The sequence below is a fragment of the Rhopilema esculentum genome, unplaced genomic scaffold (genome assembly GCF_057945365.1).
Source record: "Rhopilema esculentum isolate cy_ngs unplaced genomic scaffold, ASM5794536v1 HiC_scaffold_37, whole genome shotgun sequence".
Classification (NCBI taxonomy): Eukaryota; Metazoa; Cnidaria; class Scyphozoa; order Rhizostomeae; family Rhizostomatidae; genus Rhopilema; species Rhopilema esculentum.
In genome coordinates, this window is record NW_028300848.1 from 1,762,074 (window position 1) to 1,780,959 (window position 18,886).

Consider the following 18,886-nt stretch of genomic DNA (forward strand, 5'->3'; position numbering starts at 1 on the left):
TTTGATCAGAAAGGTCTTGCAAAACTGGACGAAAAATGATAAAACGTCATTGTTTCCTGCCGTAATTTTGTAGTGACCATTGTCGAACGTAATCATGTTTTCCATTGTATCAACGTCATTAACACCTTCCATTGTCTCTGTATCCACAGTAACGTAATCAACAACACTTTCGTAGCGTCCCCTTGTTTTATGTATATATATATTTTATCATAGTCAATAGAAAAAACTCTGGTCTGGAAGCCTATTGTTCCGTTCTTTTGTTCTCCAAGCGAACTTGAAATCAAATTTATTTTTATCACGTGATCTAAGTAAGGGGACAAGATGAAATGTTCTGTTGCCTCACAATGGCGGATGCACAAGACAGAGAAGAAACTCCGGAAATTTTCGTTGACATGTTGGATGAAGAACTGTTGGATCAAATGTTCCAGGAAGATATTAGCGCTGTGGAAGAGGACTTGAACATTAAAGAGGTTTCAGTATATTTTACTTGCGGTAAATGCGATAAAGGTTACAAGACAAAAGGCGGCCTAAATCGACACACCAGAGCAAAACATGGTGAGAGAAGCACCAAAGAAGCTGACGGAAGCGCAACATGCGAACTTACGTCAACTGGTATATTTGATCTTGTCAAGAAAACCAAAGATGAGTTGTGTCAAAATGAATGCTACCCAAAAACCATGCGGGATACGATTGCTGATTGCCAGTTTCAACCAAGCGAACACCTGCTCGGTGAACTAAAAATCGCTTTTGCCATTCTAAAAAAATATGCTGATGGTGAGAAGTTTTATTCATTTTTCTACGGAAAAATTGTGATAAACGCTGGTACACTAATCCCAGATCTGCCTCCACCAATGTGCACACTAATGGCCAAAAAACTTGGAGACAATGTTTTGCATTATTTCAAGAAACAGAAGCAACTGCCTTGCCAAAAACCGCATTCCCCAATCAGTGCCAAAGAAATGGATGGACTACAGTATCTTGCTGGATATGTAGTGAGCAGATTTTTGAAAAGAATTAAAAACAGCCCTAATTACATGTCAGAGTCCAGCCAGTCACTCTTATCAGTATTGAACAATTTTGTTGAAGAAAATAATACATCACAGAGGTTGATTGCCAGTCAGACAAGAGGAGGGTTAATTGCTGTGAAAAATGAGGTACAGAAAATCTTCTTGTGTGCAGAAAAAACTTTCAGAGCCCACACTTCAACACCAAATATTGTTAGGAGAATAGCTTTACAGCCCATGGTAGACCATCTACTGTTTGATACTGAAGTCATTAGCATGTATAACTGCCTTATAGAAAATGCCACTTTACCAATAGACTTCGAGGTAAAAAACAATTTGTTGGAAAACATGCTGAAGTTGTACCTTCGTGTCAGGTCATTTTCTTTTGCAAGAGATGTTGCAGGAAACCATTTATATGCTTCAAGAAAGGTGAAAACAAAAGCTTTGCGGAAAGACATTAAAAAAGCAACAGATAAACCAGGCATTAATATTCTATTGACTATGATTTTATGTATTGTTTATTTGAGATTTGTCTTCCTATGTTCCCGTTGTTTTTTTGGCCGTTTCTGCAACAGGGTGGAATATATCAGCGATCATAACCACGAAACATTTAGTGTTCGAGCTGCATGAAAAGTCGAGGCACGCTATTCAAATCAACAAGCACGTATTTTGGTCGACGAGGCACATCCATGCCGGTAGGCAGATAAATTAATACCTGACAAGAACTAACGAGAGGTTCAAATGATTAGCTATGAATGTTTTCATGTCATAGACAAGGACTCTGACAAAGACAGTGACATTGACATCCTTTGACATTTTAATAACCTGAAATTATCATTTATGAACTTTGAAACATTTCACACAATCTTCATTGCATGTTTTTAGGAATGGAAAACGTTGTTTAAAGCAGGGATGAAAACAAATGGCTAATTTTGGAGGGGCGTGGAAGGATGAAAATCCCAACTTTAACTTAGAAATTTTTCATTCGACCTGTGAATCTACTTTACCTACCAAATCGATCATTGGAAAAAGCCCTAACTCCGTATATCTAGTTTCTTATAATTACCAAAATTTTACACATAATAATTAGCCTAAGGCATAAAAGCCTAAATCTCTAAATTTAGATTAACATGACCCATACTGTAAGAAGTAAAGCAACATCTAAGCAAAACCAGTACTAGATGTATTTAATGATAAAAAGTAATATTCTTTCAAGTCAATTCTTCTCTTTTTCTGATTGCCCATCTTAAAGCTATTTGCTGCAGATAAATTTTATCTAAAATATATTTTTCACGATATGGAAGCATCAAGGAATTGAGCCTTTTATCTTTGTTCTTGATCGAACGAAACTATTAACAATTTTCAGAGAGCCAGATGCTTTTTCGTTCTTTACAATTGAAATGATAATTTGAGAGCAAGTGCATATGCCCGATTCGTAAGATGAAACACTCTTCTTTGATCAAATACTTCTGCTACAGCTTTTGCAATTTTTTCTTTCTTCTCAGCAGCTTTATCATAGCAACTTATATTGAGGAGTTAAGGACATTTACAAAGAACAGGCGAAGCTCAGCATACACTAGCGTTGAGAATTTTTAGTACCGAAAGATTCTTAATTTTTTATTGAATTAACTACTCGTAGTTCTCTCAAAAAGCTGTAAAGTTTCAAACTGTAACTGTAATTATTCGAAACTGTAAAGTTTCAAGTTTTTATCCGGAAATCTACTTTGCCTGTTCGTAGTTTGATTCAACTTAACCCCCGAAAGAAAGAAAGCAAACGGCGCAATTGTGCAATTTGGATCCAAACTATTAATGGATGGGTCCGCTTAAGCCTGTGAATTTCAATAAGGTTTAAACTTTTTACATCTAAAATCCCAAAATTTATAAAATATAAAATTCAGAAGTTTGGTCTTATAAAAAAAATCCAAGTCAACCGTTAAGTTTTCCAATTGTAACCGGTATTCCCAAACTTTTGGGTGGGGGGGGGGGCGTTAGGCCACCACGCTCCCTATTATTAACGTGCCTGGTTTAACGTCTGTTCTTATCTTTTTATCGCACTTTTTTATCATTTCCCATTTGAAACACTTTTCATTTTGCATTTAAGAGGGGACCATGGAATCAAAATAAGAATTGCCAAAAACCTTCAAAAAATCAATTACTGTCTTGAAAAATCTAGAGCATGAACGAATCCTTTGTATTACAGACGAATTCCCAAGACTTATCAAATAGGACAAATTTACACAGATATCATAAAAGCCTGCGTTAATGACTAATATTAACAAATAACTAAACCAAATCAGTGTGTAAACACGTGTTTTACTCCGAGGAAACCCCTTCGCATGACTCAGATTCTGGATCCCCTGCTCCTGCACGGTGTTCAGTTGTCAAATATATCTGAAGAATAATTCCCGAGCAAATGCAACTAAAATACAAATGGGACATTTGCTAATAAGGCCTAAACTCAGAGAAAGTTAATGTTTAAGGAAAAAACCTCTTCCGAGAAGGATTACTAATACAATTTCAAAAATTGACTGTCGCATGTGCGAACGGTGCGAACATATAGAATTTTTATCCTTTGATGTCTATATCAGATAGTTTGGAAATTTGGAAAAGGGCAGTTTGGAAAAAAATTTTTTGTTCAGCTTTCAAATTTCCGTTTTTAAATCAAGAATGAAACCAACTATTGAGCCTCGAAAGGGAGCCAGTCTCATATTCGCATAATCAAAATAGACTTCCCTTCCTCCTTAATCTCAGACACGCTTCACAGACCAACAATACGGAAGCCGTCAAGTTACGTTATATGAGCCATGGGATAATTTGTATAAATTTAAATACAATATTTGAACAGAAACTGCGGTAAACCAAGGCCAATGGATTATTCCTGAAGAATCTTACACCGGAGATATTTATTCTTCTGACATTAGTATATCCTTAGATTACGCCCAACGGAAGACAATTGTTTAGAGTGACCGGCAAAATTGTCGAAACGGCTGGGAAGCTTGGAATAAACGCTCAACCGTTCAGGACAGGTAGGGCAATTTAAATGTTAAGTCAAAGTCAGATCGCCATATCATGTTTACTAGAAAGGGTAAAGGATCTACCTTTTTCAGTTTTGGTTCAAACGAGAAAATAACAAATTTGAGATACGAGACACAACAATTTTGTGTCAAATGCCTTGGAAGTGCAGTTTTACCAGACACAGCTATGGACTCGTGCGATAAAGCTATAAAGAAGCTAAAAGAAGGTGGTAACATATTCAATTCTATGTACGTGAACATCCGAATGTCAGTAGCGAATGGGATAGAAATTATAAAGAACAGGGAAGAACTTTTCTCCCAATGTGACCTTGACAAGATTCCGTTCTGTTTCGTCAGCGATGAGTATCCGAGCGTATTTGCGTTCCTTTGCAGCGCAGATGATCGGATATTGTGTAACGTTTTTCAATGCACGGACGAAATCGAGGCATCTAGCCTTTATGATGAAATGTCGAAGGTTTTCAAAAGTGCCCATCAAGTGGAGAAGTACGAGGATCAACAAAGAGAAGCAAGATTATCTGAGTATAACGATAGCGACGGAGGAGGATATGGCACCGCAGCCATAAAAAGATGCTTCAAAAGAAAAAAGGAGGGAGATTGTGATAACAGTACAGAGGCTGATGGGTTGATGGGCAAGGTGTAGACTATTTTAATATAAAAGCTTTAGTGGGCTCTGGTGGCAGTGTACAAAAACAGCTTAGAGATGAGCAACGACAGACTGTGGCCAGTAGCGTGGCCAGGGTGATAAGATTAGGGGGGCAAGGGCAAGCCTTTTTGAACGCCAGAAAACGCCCTTTTTCAAAGAGATTTTTTGCCTTTGGGGGGCATCCTCTCTTGCCTCCCCTTCGCTACGCCACTGCATGTGTCCAATCCCATCTGCATGTGTCTTGGTGGCAACGGTTTTTGACAAGGGCAAGGGAACGAAGATACTTCGCTAACATTTTGTCTATCGTGTAAACATCGATAAAGTTGATTTTCTAATTCTGAGGAGTAGTCAGTTGAAAAACTAAAATTGTCCGAGGAAGGCATCTTTATTGGAAACCATTGAAAGCGTTCAATACATAACTCCCAGTCGGACATTGGTAGCTTCTAATACTCACTAACCAGATAATTTCTTAGAAAGATATTTGCATGGTTCTGCCCCTAAAAGATCTGATAGGCTTTATTTTTATACGAAGGAGCATATTGGTTGCATCGAAAATACTTCTATACAGAGCATAGACTTGTTCTACTGATTTGAGAGCAAAAACTAGGGGGTGATAGAAAATTACAATAACGCATTGCAAGTTGGACGGAACAAAAGGGAAATAAGCAAGGATCAAAAGTTAAAGAATATTTAAAAGTTTCATCTATAGCAGACCATTAAAACATTTTGCATAGAGTACCATCATGAAATTTCTAAATTTCAATAAACGTTTACACAAAAGGGGCATATTTGGGGGCAGGGTCTGTTTTTGCATTGCCATATTACCATTTTTTTGTAGAATACATCTTCAAACATAACATTACCTATACAAACAACGTATGGAATTGTTATCAAAATTCGTCAATCTTATTTTGTTTACCTCTGTATTTAATGTGAAAAATTATAATCTTTAAGAATAAGTAATAATAGTTTCAATTATAACGTAATATAGATTTAGCTATAGTGTGCCCGTCTTATGTCGAGACATAAGTTAAGTTGGTAATAGTATAGATGTGTATTGGATCAGTTGTATGATGCATGTCTTATATATATCGATGTATAGGTTAACATACACGCCTACATATATGCATTAATAGTGTCCAGGACATTATTTAAAAATAGATAGTAGTATTTACGGTATAAAATTGCATTGTCTTTCTGAGTTACTTGCCTTTGGAAATCCCAGGTTTAGTCAGATACATAGTCTTTCACAGTGTCATGCGACTTTAAATCGTTTTCGTGATACATTGAAAATCTTTAACACAGGAAAAATGCACTAAAATTATATCTATGTGTTTAACATATCAGAAGACCAAAATGATGGGCCGTATTATAAGCTTAGGCCCGGGGTACTGCAACTGCACTGAGTCTACGTACGCAATATAGTACCCTGGGTGCCAGAGCCTCAGAGAGTCAAAGGATGAAGAACGGGGGAAGGAATTGCGAAGGAGAATGGACGCATTTTCTTTCCCCCGTTCTTCATCCTTTGACTCTCTGAGGCTCTGGCACCCAGTGTAGCAATATAGTGACTCGAATATCTGAGATGCAAATTGGCAACTTGGAATTGCACGGATGGGTCCACCTCTATCTCTGAGTCCTTTGGTCAGGCGCATTTTCAAAATCCCATGCGTAAACTTGGTCCAACGATTTGAAATTGACCTTCCTTGTCCCTTGTCTACAAGCATGCCTTTCGTGCCAATATGGGTACAATACAGTGAGATTGTTGGACTGTTCTCTACTGTAGAGTCAGCAAATTGGCATTAGTTATTCACAAAAAATGCCGTAGTTATTAGTCTTCTCGGCCCCCTCCCTACAAATCAATCGCCAAAACGCCCTTGATATAATTTTCTAATCAGAACCCTTTCTTAATCTATCAAGATATTTCTAATTTCATCAACAAAACAACCTGTGCATATGGGAAATTCGGTTGTTTGGGGATTTTTGTTTGGAAAATCATTATATTTACATGGTGACGAACTACCAACTGACCCAAAACATGTCAATCCACGCCAAACCGATCACAAGCTTACATATGATTTACTCACGAATGTAAAATCATTTGCAATATCTTGCTTCGTTCTTAGCTGCAAAATTTTTCAATAACCATTGAAAAAAACTACATCAATTTTTTATAAAAAATGCATGCAAAGTTCCTCCTCATTTCGTTCATAACCACAGTCAACGGACGGTTTGTAAATTCGACAAAAAGGCCTGCGATGCCTGGTAGACCTATTATCATTTCCTTACTCGTCTAAAATTTTCTTGCTTCATTTCCTTTGAAACAACTGTTTAGAATGCATTACCTGAAAACAAGTAGATATATTAAGCTAAAATCATTGACGCCCCCAGAAAATCAATCAAAGATATTCGATCACATTTGAAAACTGCACGCTAAATATTCCAAAAGACCGTGAGAGAATTCTTAGCTGATGACCCTAGGTGCTCTTTAACACAAATATACAACAATATACAACATATATACAACATAAATATAACAATATGATAAACATTGACGTAGGAAGCACTTCAAAAGTGGGGGACACGTGTGCAAAAAGAAGCATATCTGTAAGCTGCAAATAGGCACTTTGCCTCTGTTTCTGAAGAGTTGGGGGAGGGGGGCATGCTCCCTATCCCTCTATGTCCTCTGGTTCCTACGTCTATGATGCCAAAATGATATAACATAATAATAAAACTCGTACAGCTGCTCTGGATAATGGTAAAAATGATCTAAGATGATATATTTGATCCTTTATAAAGGCCACGGTCGGAGGCTTAGAGAGTTCCAGGCATCACACAATAAAAGCTGGAGGCGATTAAGCTATGTGCGTCCACAAATAGGACGTATTATCCAGCTCACGAAATTGAGTAGGAAGTCCAAGGATTAATGATGACTTTAGGCCAATCTTTTGATTTACAAAAGATCAGTAGATTTTAGTTAACACCAATCTCTGTGCGATAGAGTCGTTTAATGTGAAATTGTGAAATCTACTGACCAAAATGCTGCTGCAGGGAATATTGTCCCTGTTTCTTACCCTGATTTTATCGATGCACCAACAATATTATTGTCAGTTGTAAACTACGTATAAAAACGGAGACAGCGGGGGAGTTATGGTAATTGGTAATGAGCATGTTAAAAAACTTGACTAAAAAGACGATTTTTTGCATTCATATTCATTAGGCTTATTCATATACGTATATGTACCGCAGTTTTAGGTACTTGGTTCACTCAAGTTTAAAAATAGCGTGAATATGTCCTAAGTTAGACTTCAAAAATGGAGACTACGGTATGCACAGATCGGTAGAGGCTTATTCCATTAAGTTATAATCTCCAGGCCATTATAATGAGGGGGAAAGAGATACTACAGCGACGTGCTTTCGAAGTTTTTAAAGCAATTGTATACCTTTAAAGCTTGTACGATTATTGCTGAATGAAAAAGTTTGATTTGATTTGATTATTAATGGCTTTTTAAAATGGCTTTTTTGACTGTTATTTTACATACTCTATCACATATTTTTTGCTAGGGTTTCTAAGAACTGTTGTTTAAAGAAGTATATTTTCAATACGTTAATTTTTTATAAATATCAAAATGTAATTCAAACTTTCCGTAGCTTTTCGTCTGACCTCCTTTTGATGTCGAAGTCAAAATAACATTGCAGCTGAAAGCACGTCTTTTCATTTTCACCTCGGCCTATACCACGCGAAAGAAAGCAGCGTGGAAGAAAGGACACCAACTTATTTATAGGAGTGCGTAAAAATTCATTCGTAAAATGCATCTCATGTACTACATGGAAGATGGGAAGAGAGTCTACACGTTGAAGGTAATAATTTTTTTTATTTCGACGCATGCGATCTCGCTCTCTCATCAGTTCACTTACACATCAACAGCCAACAGGCTTACCAACAATCACTGTGTAACTGTAGATTATATAACAAATAAATAAACACATACCTAAACGTTATAGCTTCATATTATGCCAAATGTACAGTTTTATTCCTCGCGAAGGTCATTGAAATTTTGTCTCTTTGACATATGACAGCGACTTTGCTCCCACGGCACTATAAACCACAGCTTGACGTGGCATAGTCGCTAAAACATTTGCACATTTACACATTAATTTAATATTTATTATAATTAGTAAGAAATAGAAACAATTGAAGAATACATCAAAAGCTAGGTGCAACTTAAACAAAAAATTTGGTAATGCAAATGTTAAAGACATTACTAAGTCAAAAAACAAAATAATATTATTCTATTTCCTTGAGTCAAATGTGCCATTTTTATCTAATGATCAGCTATTTCTCTTTCTTTCACAATTTAAGCTTGCCACTCTTAGCTTTACTATACAGGGCTGCCATGGTTGCTAGACATTGTAGCCAGGGTGGAATCCATGTGAAGCTCACGCCAGACATATGCCAAGAAACAATAGAAAGACAATGGGAAATCATTAGTCTACGCTGGATATCTCTGGCGTAAGCTGCATGGATTCCACACTGGCATTAGAGGGGAAAAAGACCAATGACAAAGGGGCCATGGCAAAGAGGCCTGTGGTCCATTAAATTTTTGCATAAAAGAAGCAAATAAAGGAATTCAATTGTTTTTCAGAAAACAGATCCTAAAGGAAATCAGACAGTTTCAGCCCACCCAGGTATGATAACGGAATTTATTTATAACTTGATATGATTTTATTTGAAACATTGTTTAGATGAAAGCTTCTGGCCCCGTTTAACTGACATGAACTTAGGGCATGTAGTCTAAGTTTAGTGTCTTTATTATTGTCAATTTCTAGATGGTTTCTTTCATGGAAAGCTGAATACTGAAAATATATATTTGCATTGAAAATAACTGTTTACCAGTCAGTCATAAAGTGCACATCGCTGTATAGGCCAGCTGCACAACACATTTGGTGTAAAGAACAGGATGGCTCATGCCATGTTAAAGCTGTCCTGTTCTTTACACCAAATAGTGCATTGAAATATACAAAATAGTGAACCCATAAAATTGTCCTTTTGTGCAAGATAATTTCAAATTACAGTCTTCACATTATTCATTAAGAAATCCAAGTGAAGTTTCAAAGATCCGATAAATTATGGGATGTAATGGGATGGACCAATTGCGAGTGCATTGCCTGTCAGTGCTATTATGTTCTGTATTATAGGCAATACACAAAATAACACACATCAAAAGAACCACCAGGGTAGTAAGGTTTTTAAATTGGTAGGGGGGGGGGTGGTTTGAAATTGGTTGGGGGTGGTGCTAATCCTACATTACAAGTACCTGCCTTTCAGTAATCTAGTACTTTAAAGGTACCTTGTCTCATCAGTCAACCTTTCAAAGTTAACAAAGGCTTTGCAACGCATTTATGGTCAAGAAAGCATTGAGAATCAGCTTTACGTTGCCAATTAGTTACGTACAATAATTCTGTTATTAAGTCCAACCAATGGGAAATTTGAATTGCCAGCAAAATGTGATGGAACATACTGCCTTTAATTTAGTGTCTGTCTGCTATTTATCATTACAATTTATCAAAATATTTAACATATCTCCTGTCAGGGTTCTCAGTTTTTATATGGTAACCTTGATGTTTTTGTATACCTTGTTAGTTGAAGTGTTTAAATGAATTATATAAATTTAAAACAATGGCCAGAAATTGCAATTGATTGACAATAAGCTTTTGCTGTTCCAGGGTCATTCATGTGTGAACTGAAGATTTTATTTTGTTACACATTTACTTAAGAAATTTTTGTACCTTACTGGCCATTTTCTGAAAATGTGTTGGTTCCATGTACCATGCTGTGACTTAAATCAAAATAACAATAATTAAGGCCCTTTTAGTTCTGTGTGTATCTACATGTAGTTGTATTCTTTACAAATTGGAACTTGTTTATCTCTACAGCACGATTTTCTCCTGATGACAAGTACTCAAGTCATAGATACACCCTTAAGAAGCGTTTTGGAATTTTACTGACCCAACAGCCAAAACCAATCTACTGAACCTAGTCATATGGCACCTTGATGAATCAAAAGAAGTCACCTTGTTGTATATACTGTCATGTCACTCAATATGAAGATTGAAGATCGTGAAAACAATTATTTGATGCTTTGGAGCAAAAAAATACAAAGCCTGAAGCACTAGCATCTTCTGGTTTATTAATCTACTCTGTATTGTTTAATCATTTTTCTAATCATATACTCACAGTTGTTCCTAAAAGGCTCAGAATTTATCTGTCATATTCTGTGTGTATTCAGTAATATGAAATTAATATAAATGTGAAAGGTTCTATTATCAAGGCATCATGGGGCAGGGGGCACAGGCTGGAGGGGATGGTGGTTTTAGCTCCCCTTTTTTTTAGAAATTGACCACCAGTCAAGGTTTTTTATTTATCATGGCTATATGAACCTCTAAAAATGTAACTAATATAAGTTGACTTTTTCTTGCTTGTGCTCAACTCTTTGTGGCAGAGCTGTACATGCTTTGTTAGTATAGAACAGGGTTCTGAGTTGCAAGTAAATTGTGTAAAAAGGAAATGATGTAACTAGATATGAAATTTATTTAATTTCAAGTGTCACAGTGTCTTTCTCTCTAACAATGCAGGTCGAGGCATGTCAGCAACATCATTTGTTTTCCTATGCTGCAAAATATGCATAGTTGACCGAAGCGAAACTCAAAACCGGGTATCTTGTCACTGTTTGTACAAAAACACATTAATATAACACTTTAAAACCACAATTGTGGTAGACAGCTACATAACGATAGACATTTGGTCTGGTACAAACGTTCTTCTGGATGCATAAATGCTGTCAAAAGTCGATTCGCAACTTGTTCTAGTAACGGTTTCTTAAATCTTTCAAGAAACATTAAACCACGGTATAGTTTTGTTTTTGTTTCAAGAATACGGGACTTTCCCTCGCTGTTTGCCCTCGCGAACAAAGCATGTCACCATATAAGAGCAACATTTGCAGGATCAAGTTTCCTGACAACGTGTACTTGTTTTTTGAATTCGATATTCGTCCGAGTATAAACCTCATCTCGTCTGCGGTCAAAGCACCCGCTGGTTATTGTCTAAAAATTTGGCAACTTTTCGGAATTTTTGATAAGATGCTCCTATGCAATAGCGTTTGTGGCGGTCGCCTTCATAGGAAAACGCAAAACAGATGGCTTTCAGTGCTTTTTGAGATTCGCTGAAGTACCTCTTCACCCCCCCCCCCGTTTTCGCTGCCCCTGGAATCTATAAGTAGCGAGCACGAAACGAATTAAATTTTTAATTAGCATGTTGGACGGCAAGGCATCGGATTTAGCACTTTCTTCCCTTTTCATAATCATAATAAAACAAGTTGGAGTATTTAAAAAAAGCAACTAATAGAGCTGAAATCACGATTTCTCACTTTCTCACTTAATACCGGCCATTTTCCGCATGAGTCGTAAACAAATTCCATTGCCAAAATTCTTATTCTTATTGTCTTTTTTAATGAGAAGTGATCTTAGGGGGCTGGTTAGCGGTTTGCGTTTTATAGACTCAAACCCTAACGAGGAGATAGTCCGCCTAGACTTCAGTAGGGATTGGTGTGGTTTATTTCAGCAGTAGCTCAGACTACCCCCAAACGCAGGGGATGTGTCACAACTCACAGTTTGTTTAAAATTTGCACTAGTTAAAACTGTTGAACATCTTCTAGTATGGATTGGGGACATGGAGAAAGAGGTCTCGTAAATAGGTTCATAATAACTAGATCAGTGCTATAGCATAAAGTCAAAGATATTGTTGTCAAAACAGTAAGCAATAATAAAAATTGACTAATACTAGGTGTAAAATGATAAAATACTGAATTCTCAGAGTCAGGGTTGCAAGATGGGATTTACAAAAGACCAGACGGGTAACCAATTCAGGCCAAAAGTCGCATAAAGGGCCAAATCTAAAAAATTTCCAAAAGTACACTGTGCAAGCCAAATAAATAGCTCCACACATGCGCTTTTTAATTAATTTCAAAAACCCAAACAAGAAACTGAGAAACTTTCCTTCAAAAAAGTTCCTTTGCTAATCGTTAGATTAGCTGATTATATTTGAAAATTGGTTTTGCTCTGTAGTACTGATCTTTCAATTTTAGAATATATCTGTTACATAGCGTGTAGGCGGTTATATAAAACAGGAATTTGCTCAAAATTTCTGCTGAAAAAGGCGAAAAGTGGCCCAATTTAAGTAGCAGGTCAAAACAAATTTCTAAACAAGTCGCATTTTAAAAAACGGTTCTTCATATAATAAATTTCTTAGCATTGAGAATCATCTTCCCATTCGACGTCCTCGCCATTCAGCAGGGATAAAACCTTCTGCTTTTCCTCGAAATTAGCCCAGTTATACTCTGTTCTTATAACCGGTACTTGTGGTGTCTCATCTCCCTCCTCGACCGCAAGAAGTGTTGCGAAGGCCTCATCTGCTTGGCTGTTGAAGCTGAAAGCTGAAGCCTCACTAAGAGTACTTGGTCGTCGCCCATTTTCGAAATTTCTTTTCGGTTGCGAAGTAGAAGAAAAAGAGAAAATTTCTTCCTTCTCTGAATGCTGTTCCTTTACATCCACGTCCACAGTTTGTTTAGGACTGGAAGGTTCCTCCTTTTGTGGTTCCGTCTTTTGATTGGGGTCTAAAGGGTTTGGCGGGATCCCATTTAGACGTACCCATGCCTCGAAAGCTTTATGGAAAGCACTGGACAAACACAAGCAAATTGCTTCTGCCTGCACTTCGTCACTGCAGTAAAATGCATGACAATTGATTTCTGTATCTCTCTGCCTTGCCATAAACAAGAAAACATCTGGGCTTTCCTTGTGAACTGTGCAATTAGCGATATTGTAGATTTTGTAGCAGAGTAACTCTTTGCCCCTCTTGTCTTTAATTCGCAATCCTTTACTTGCAGATATGGTAAGAATAACATTCAAAGAGTCTCCCTTGTCCCAGATTCTAACCAACTCAGCTACTGCCGCCTTGGCATGGCTTGCTTGAACACCATCCACAGGCATCCCAGCCAATCCCATCGCCTTTATTTTGAAACACACCTCGCGCTTCTTATAATAGACTCTCTTTAAGCCTAGCTTTCGACAAGCACCTTCGAAGGCAGAATGAAGACGATCCATGTTTAAGTGCGTCCACGCCAGCAATCTTGAGCAAACTCGGCTAAGCAAGACTGGGTTGCCTTGTTTATGTCAGCCCTTGTTCACATGTCCACTGTAAACAGTCTTGAGGTTTCAAGAGTTTCAGAGACGTGTTAGATTACAAAGCTTCTGGCGAGAGTCGACAAGTGACCAAATTTCCCCTCTGAAATTCCTAGAGATTAAATTGGCAGGAACACAAAACTGGGAGGCTCATTTTTGGAAATTGTTATTGATAATAAGAAATGTTTGAGTAAATAGGCTGTTCTGCGCCAAGCGCAATTCATTTAGCTTTAAATAAAGAACGTTTAGAAATAAACCAGTGTCTGACTTGGCAAATTTTACTGCACTTGAATTTATGATCCAAAATTATCAAAAGTATGTATGCGTAAGCATCGCGTTAAACTAGTCTTTTTAAAATTAGAGAAGCAGAATACTGAAATATGAGATTTAGGCGGACGATTCACCTCAAGGTGTTTATATTCGAACCATCGATCATCAACGATAGTAACTAACAAGGCCGCCGAGAGTGGAGTAAAACTTTTCTGACGATGGCAAGAAAAAGAAAAGTACTTAAGCTAATCAAAAGGGCGTTATCAAATGAAATTTTATGCTCGCTTTGCTCGTAGGGGGCCTCCTAATTCTTGCCCCTGGGCCCCCAAACCTCTCAACGACCTTACAACTAATGCTTAAAAACAGAAAATACTGCTGATTGACGAACGCACTGGCAGACCCAGGGATCGGTGGAAAAGCTGTTTTTATTTAGAAAGAACGAGTAGGTTGTTAAGCGTATACTTGTTGTTTCACTTAATTTATGCTATGCAGATGGTACTGGAAGCCGAAGAATCATTTAATCATAAAAACGTTGATCCACCATAAATAACATTAGATTGCCACACTTGTATAGTGGCAGGGCCGATTAAACAAAAAGGTACAGTGCAAGAGCTCGAAAGATGTCCCTGTAGATATATTAATTTCAAACACGGATCTGTGGCGTTTTATAATAGACAGGATCACAAGAGAAATTAAGCAAACAAAAGTTGAAACTTGAGAAAAGTTAGAAATCATTCAAGTAATTGCTACGAAACCGTAGTTTTACTTTTGTCATAAAATTAGTGTCCTCATTTCAGGTATTAGTGTCAAAATTGTGCTTTTTTGCAAACTCTAAATAGATTCTAGTACCATGGCTTCCCATATTTCTTGCCTGGTCTGCCAGGTGGGCCAGGGTATCCCCTTGGTCCTTTAGGTCCTGGTTTGCCGTCTCTTCCTGGCTGTCCCTTTCTCCCGGGTTTTCCAGGCCTTCCTGGATAACCTCGTCTACCTGGGGGTCCTGGTCTTCCACGTTTTCCTGGGCGGCCTGGTCGTCCGTTCTTTCCTGGTCTTCCAGGTCTTCCTGGGCGTCCATTCTTGCCTGGTCTCCCTGGCGGTCCTTTTGGACCTAAAAAAGATTGGTATCAACAAGAATTGCCGTTGCCGGTGAATTATTTCAACATCTGATAAAATGTACGCTTTCATTTCAAAACACACGATTACCGACGAAGAGTTTGTGGAACGGACATGATTGCTTCGATAAGTGAACCGCAAGCAAGCAATGCAAGTAAAATTTTGTTGTGGTCAAAAAACATTTTCGGTGCGTAAGGCAGTCTTCCTTGTATATAAGAGTGAATTCCAAGAAAAGCGTTTGCTTATTTTTTGAAATCGTTTAATAAAACGAACAAGATTTAAATTAAGAAGTTTTGATGTTTCATACCTTTTCTTCCAGGTGGACCAGGTGGTCCGACTGGCCCGGGTGGTCCCGGTGGTCCGGGTGGGCCGGGAGGTCCCTTGATGACCTTCACCCTGTACCCATGTCCGTATCGGTATCCTGGATCTTTTTCTGCATCGTTTTCATTGTCAATATACATTGCAGTGGCGATGCCTAGAAGAAGAAGATTGTGGGTGAAACAAAAGTGCATTGGAAAAAACATGAAAGATATACTCTGATTGTTGGGAAAAGCTACGGTAGCAAATGATTGCAAGAAGCTTGGTTTTTCATTAAACGTGAAGGATCGAGCTGGGCACGGGAGCCTAGCCAATCACAGAAAATACGACGGTAAAATGCCTATTTTATGGAAAGAAAGACAAGTACCTGATCTTTTTAAGAAGCTTAATAAATTATGGAGACCAATTCTAAAAAAACCAACAAAAGTTAAAAATTGAGAAACCATCAATTGTTGCGTGTCGAGCATCTGCCTTCACCTCAAATTAGATTGCTTCACCCAAGATTTGTAAACGTCGAGTAAAGGATTTGATCGAATCAATGACTTTCACTCCAAATGAAGCATTAAACATGGTAAAACCTTAAAGAAAGGCGCAACATACCAAACAACAAACAGCATAGCACCAAGGCCCTCATGATTGGTTTCACTTGAATTGTCTTCTTTGCCACTACTGAAAACAACGCTGTGGTGACTGCTGAACACGGAGTTGTACCCGCTTTTTATGTAAAATCCGAACCGCAATTACCGACCTCAGTTAATTGTATAAAAGCCGATCACATTTGATATAGAGTCTTGTGGCTCATTCTCGATTATTAAGGTATATTTTATCTACATCATGATTAAGAGAAACTTCCAAATTATTAGCTAAACGAGCAAATGTTACAAAAAACAGGCAGTAAAAATAAATTTTATGTGATATACATGCTTTGGTTGAAATTTTTGTGGTTGTGAGGAATAATAAATTAAAGAAATTTTGATTCAAGATAGTCAACAATATACTTGAAACAAAAATCAATTAGTGTGTGATAAAAATTACTTTAGATTGGGTGGGGAACATTTTTAACAGCAAGGTGCAGCTAATACATTGGATACAAATGAATACGCATGTGTTATAATGGGTAATTCGAAACATAATCGCCATGCTTACATGAAAATAAAAGAAGCGGTTAAGTAGACGGACCTTTGGCAGTGACTTGACTAAATAAGGATTGATTGGGGAAATCGCCCTCTTTGCTACTCTGTCCAATTTTCTCATAACATTTTCATTTGATTAGAATAACAACCAAAAATTTACCAAATTTTCATACTGGTTTTGCATCCTTTATGGGGGATACCCCATATTAAAACCCCCTTAAAATGTTTTGCCGGACAGAGATTTTGGTTTACAGTGACGGCAAAAAGAGAACGTTAGTGCTAAAATACATATTAAAATTGGCTGCGAAATATTTTCACATACCTTAATCGTAGGCTAGCAATAGGATAAGCTAGAAGAGTTTCCTTTTTCTTTTACCTGCCTAAAGTGATTCTTTACACGACTTGAATATCAAAGAGAAATCTGGCCTTCAATCCTAGGAGTTTTTAAACTACTTTCAAATTGGTTGCTTTCGAAAAAACTGCTTCAATCGTCATTTTGTGATCTATGAAAGGTCAGAGTGTTAAAATTCTCCACTAGTCTTTTCATTCCATGTTGTGCAAAGTGTTATCCTGATTGCCTTGTACAAGGGTGGCAGTGGGTGCAAAGGCAATTCAACGAGCAAGGGTGGCATAAAACTATATGTTCAAATCTACATACAGATCTGATACCAATTTTCTGAAGCCATCATTACCATAACCTTTCCAAGGGAAATTAGCTACGAGGGAAAACCTTTGTTCATATAAAGAAAGAGACAATAGCCTACTGTTTAAAACAATGAAAAGCCACTTGGTGTGCGGGGGCAATTGCCCCCCCCCCTAGTTAATATGCTGAAAAGGCTCTGATCATTAGTGTATATCAGATGTACGAGTGCTACAAAAGGTTGTTTTCCTGAACTAGAAAGAGTGTTTATTTCCAACAAGACAGATTGTGTTACTTGTCACAAAAGGCTCCTGTTCCTTATAATTTTGTAATTCTGCTTGTGATTTTTTTCTTTAGTCCATGTAATAGCTTACTCGGGATTTGCACATATAGCTTATGCCACCCTTGCTCGTGGAATTGCCCTTGCACCCACTGCCACCCTTGTACTAAGCAAGAAGAATAACTCTTTACACAACATCGCATGACAAGACTAGTGGAGAATTTTAACACCCTAACTTTTCATAAATCACAAAATGCATGTATGTTTTTTGCGTGTATGTTTCTTTGCTTGTTAAGCCACACGTTCACAGAACAGCCTCCCAGCAATTGAAATACGGTTGAACGGCGGCGCGGCAATGTTGAATTGTTGACTGGCGGTTGGCGTGGCGGCATGGCCTGGAGGGGCACCACTCAATGTATTTGAATGCAAAAATGGTTAGTTAATTAGAACAAAAGTTCAAACCTGGATTTTAAATAATCGGATTGCTTAGGTCAACACCCGGTACTGGATACAACCCATGTTCTAAAATTTAGAAGTGAGGGTAGTATCAGTATCCATTTAGAATGTGCGGAGCTGGTGCAAAATGACGATTTAAGTAGGTTTTTTCGATGGCAATCAGTTTGAAAGTAGTTTAAAAACTCCTAGGATTGAAGGCCAGATTCCTTGTTGATATTCAAGTCGTGTAAAGAATCTCTTTCGGCAGGTAAAAGAAAAAGGAAACTCTTGCTAGCTTATCCTACTGCTAGCCTACGATTGAGGTATGGGAAAATATTTCGCAGACAGCTTTAATATACTGGCCTAGTTTTCAAAGAGAAGCAAATTGACCACGCTACTTTTATCACTTTTGAGGCTCCTAAAAGGCAATTTTCAATAAATTATTGAATATCACGTTGAACTTCACGCAAATGTAAACCTATTCTACAGAATAGCGTAGCACAAAAGGCCACATGAAAATAAAAATGAATTTTTCAGAAATTTGTATTGAATGTGGTGTGGAATGTGAATGTGGAATACCCCTGGATCTGTCCCTATATCATAATACTTGGTAACGATGTTGTAGGGTTAGGGGATTCAGGGGGCTGAGCCCACTTGTTAATGCTGAAAAGTAAAAATTTTTCACTTATGGACATTGAGGTTTTCAATATAATAGCTGTTTACAATCAATAATTCTGCTATGCCATGAGGTGAACCAACATAATTTGCTGCCCTTAAGAGTTCA

General features: G+C 37.6%; 4 protein-coding genes across 4 annotated transcripts; 2 read left to right on the forward strand and 2 right to left on the reverse strand.

Moving 5' to 3' along the window:
- Positions 1–207: 207 nt before the first annotated feature.
- LOC135693196 (uncharacterized) lies at positions 208–1,752 on the forward strand. Its single transcript, XM_065211591.2, has one exon. The coding sequence runs from the start codon at positions 327–329 to the stop codon at positions 1,632–1,634; it is 1,308 nt and encodes a 435-aa protein (XP_065067663.2). The 5' UTR covers positions 208–326; the 3' UTR covers positions 1,635–1,752.
- Positions 1,753–8,378: 6,626 nt separating this feature from the next.
- On the forward strand, positions 8,379–10,931 carry LOC148957152 (H/ACA ribonucleoprotein complex subunit 3-like). Its single transcript, XM_089115895.1, has 3 exons — positions 8,379–8,540; positions 9,326–9,368; positions 10,617–10,931. Exons 1-3 carry the CDS (start codon positions 8,490–8,492, stop codon positions 10,712–10,714), a joined length of 192 nt encoding a protein of 63 aa, XP_088972021.1. The 5' UTR covers positions 8,379–8,489; the 3' UTR covers positions 10,715–10,931.
- A 1,587-nt stretch (positions 10,932–12,518) lies between these two features.
- LOC135684895 (uncharacterized) lies at positions 12,519–14,015 on the reverse strand. The gene has a single exon (XM_065200589.2). The coding sequence runs from the start codon at positions 13,836–13,838 to the stop codon at positions 12,984–12,986; it is 855 nt and encodes a 284-aa protein (XP_065056661.1). The 5' UTR covers positions 13,839–14,015; the 3' UTR covers positions 12,519–12,983.
- Positions 14,016–14,893: 878 nt separating this feature from the next.
- Positions 14,894–17,092, reverse strand: LOC148957153 (uncharacterized). The gene is made up of 3 exons (XM_089115890.1): positions 16,215–17,092; positions 15,604–15,771; positions 14,894–15,291 (listed from the first exon to the last, which is right to left on the reverse strand). Exons 1-3 carry the CDS (start codon positions 16,246–16,248, stop codon positions 15,029–15,031), a joined length of 465 nt encoding a protein of 154 aa, XP_088972016.1. The 5' UTR covers positions 16,249–17,092; the 3' UTR covers positions 14,894–15,028.
- Between the last annotated feature and the right edge of the window lie 1,794 nt (positions 17,093–18,886).

Coding starts and splice junctions, on each gene's coding strand:
- LOC135693196 (XM_065211591.2), top strand. CDS start 327: ATGTTCTGTTGCCTCACAATGGCGGATGCACAAGACAGAGAAGAAACT.
- LOC148957152 (XM_089115895.1), top strand. CDS start 8,490: ATGCATCTCATGTACTACATGGAAGATGGGAAGAGAGTCTACACGTTG. Junction 8,541..9,325: donor AGAGAGTCTACACGTTGAAG/GTAATAATTTTT, acceptor ATTGTTTTTCAG/AAAACAGATCCTAAAGGAAA. Junction 9,369..10,616: donor GACAGTTTCAGCCCACCCAG/GTATGATAACGG, acceptor TTATCTCTACAG/CACGATTTTCTCCTGATGAC.
- LOC135684895 (XM_065200589.2), bottom strand. CDS start 13,838: ATGGATCGTCTTCATTCTGCCTTCGAAGGTGCTTGTCGAAAGCTAGGC.
- LOC148957153 (XM_089115890.1), bottom strand. CDS start 16,248: ATGAGGGCCTTGGTGCTATGCTGTTTGTTGTTTG. Junction 15,772..16,214: donor GCTATGCTGTTTGTTGTTTG/GTATGTTGCGCC, acceptor TTCTTCTTCTAG/GCATCGCCACTGCAATGTAT. Junction 15,292..15,603: donor TGGTCCACCTGGAAGAAAAG/GTATGAAACATC, acceptor AATCTTTTTTAG/GTCCAAAAGGACCGCCAGGG.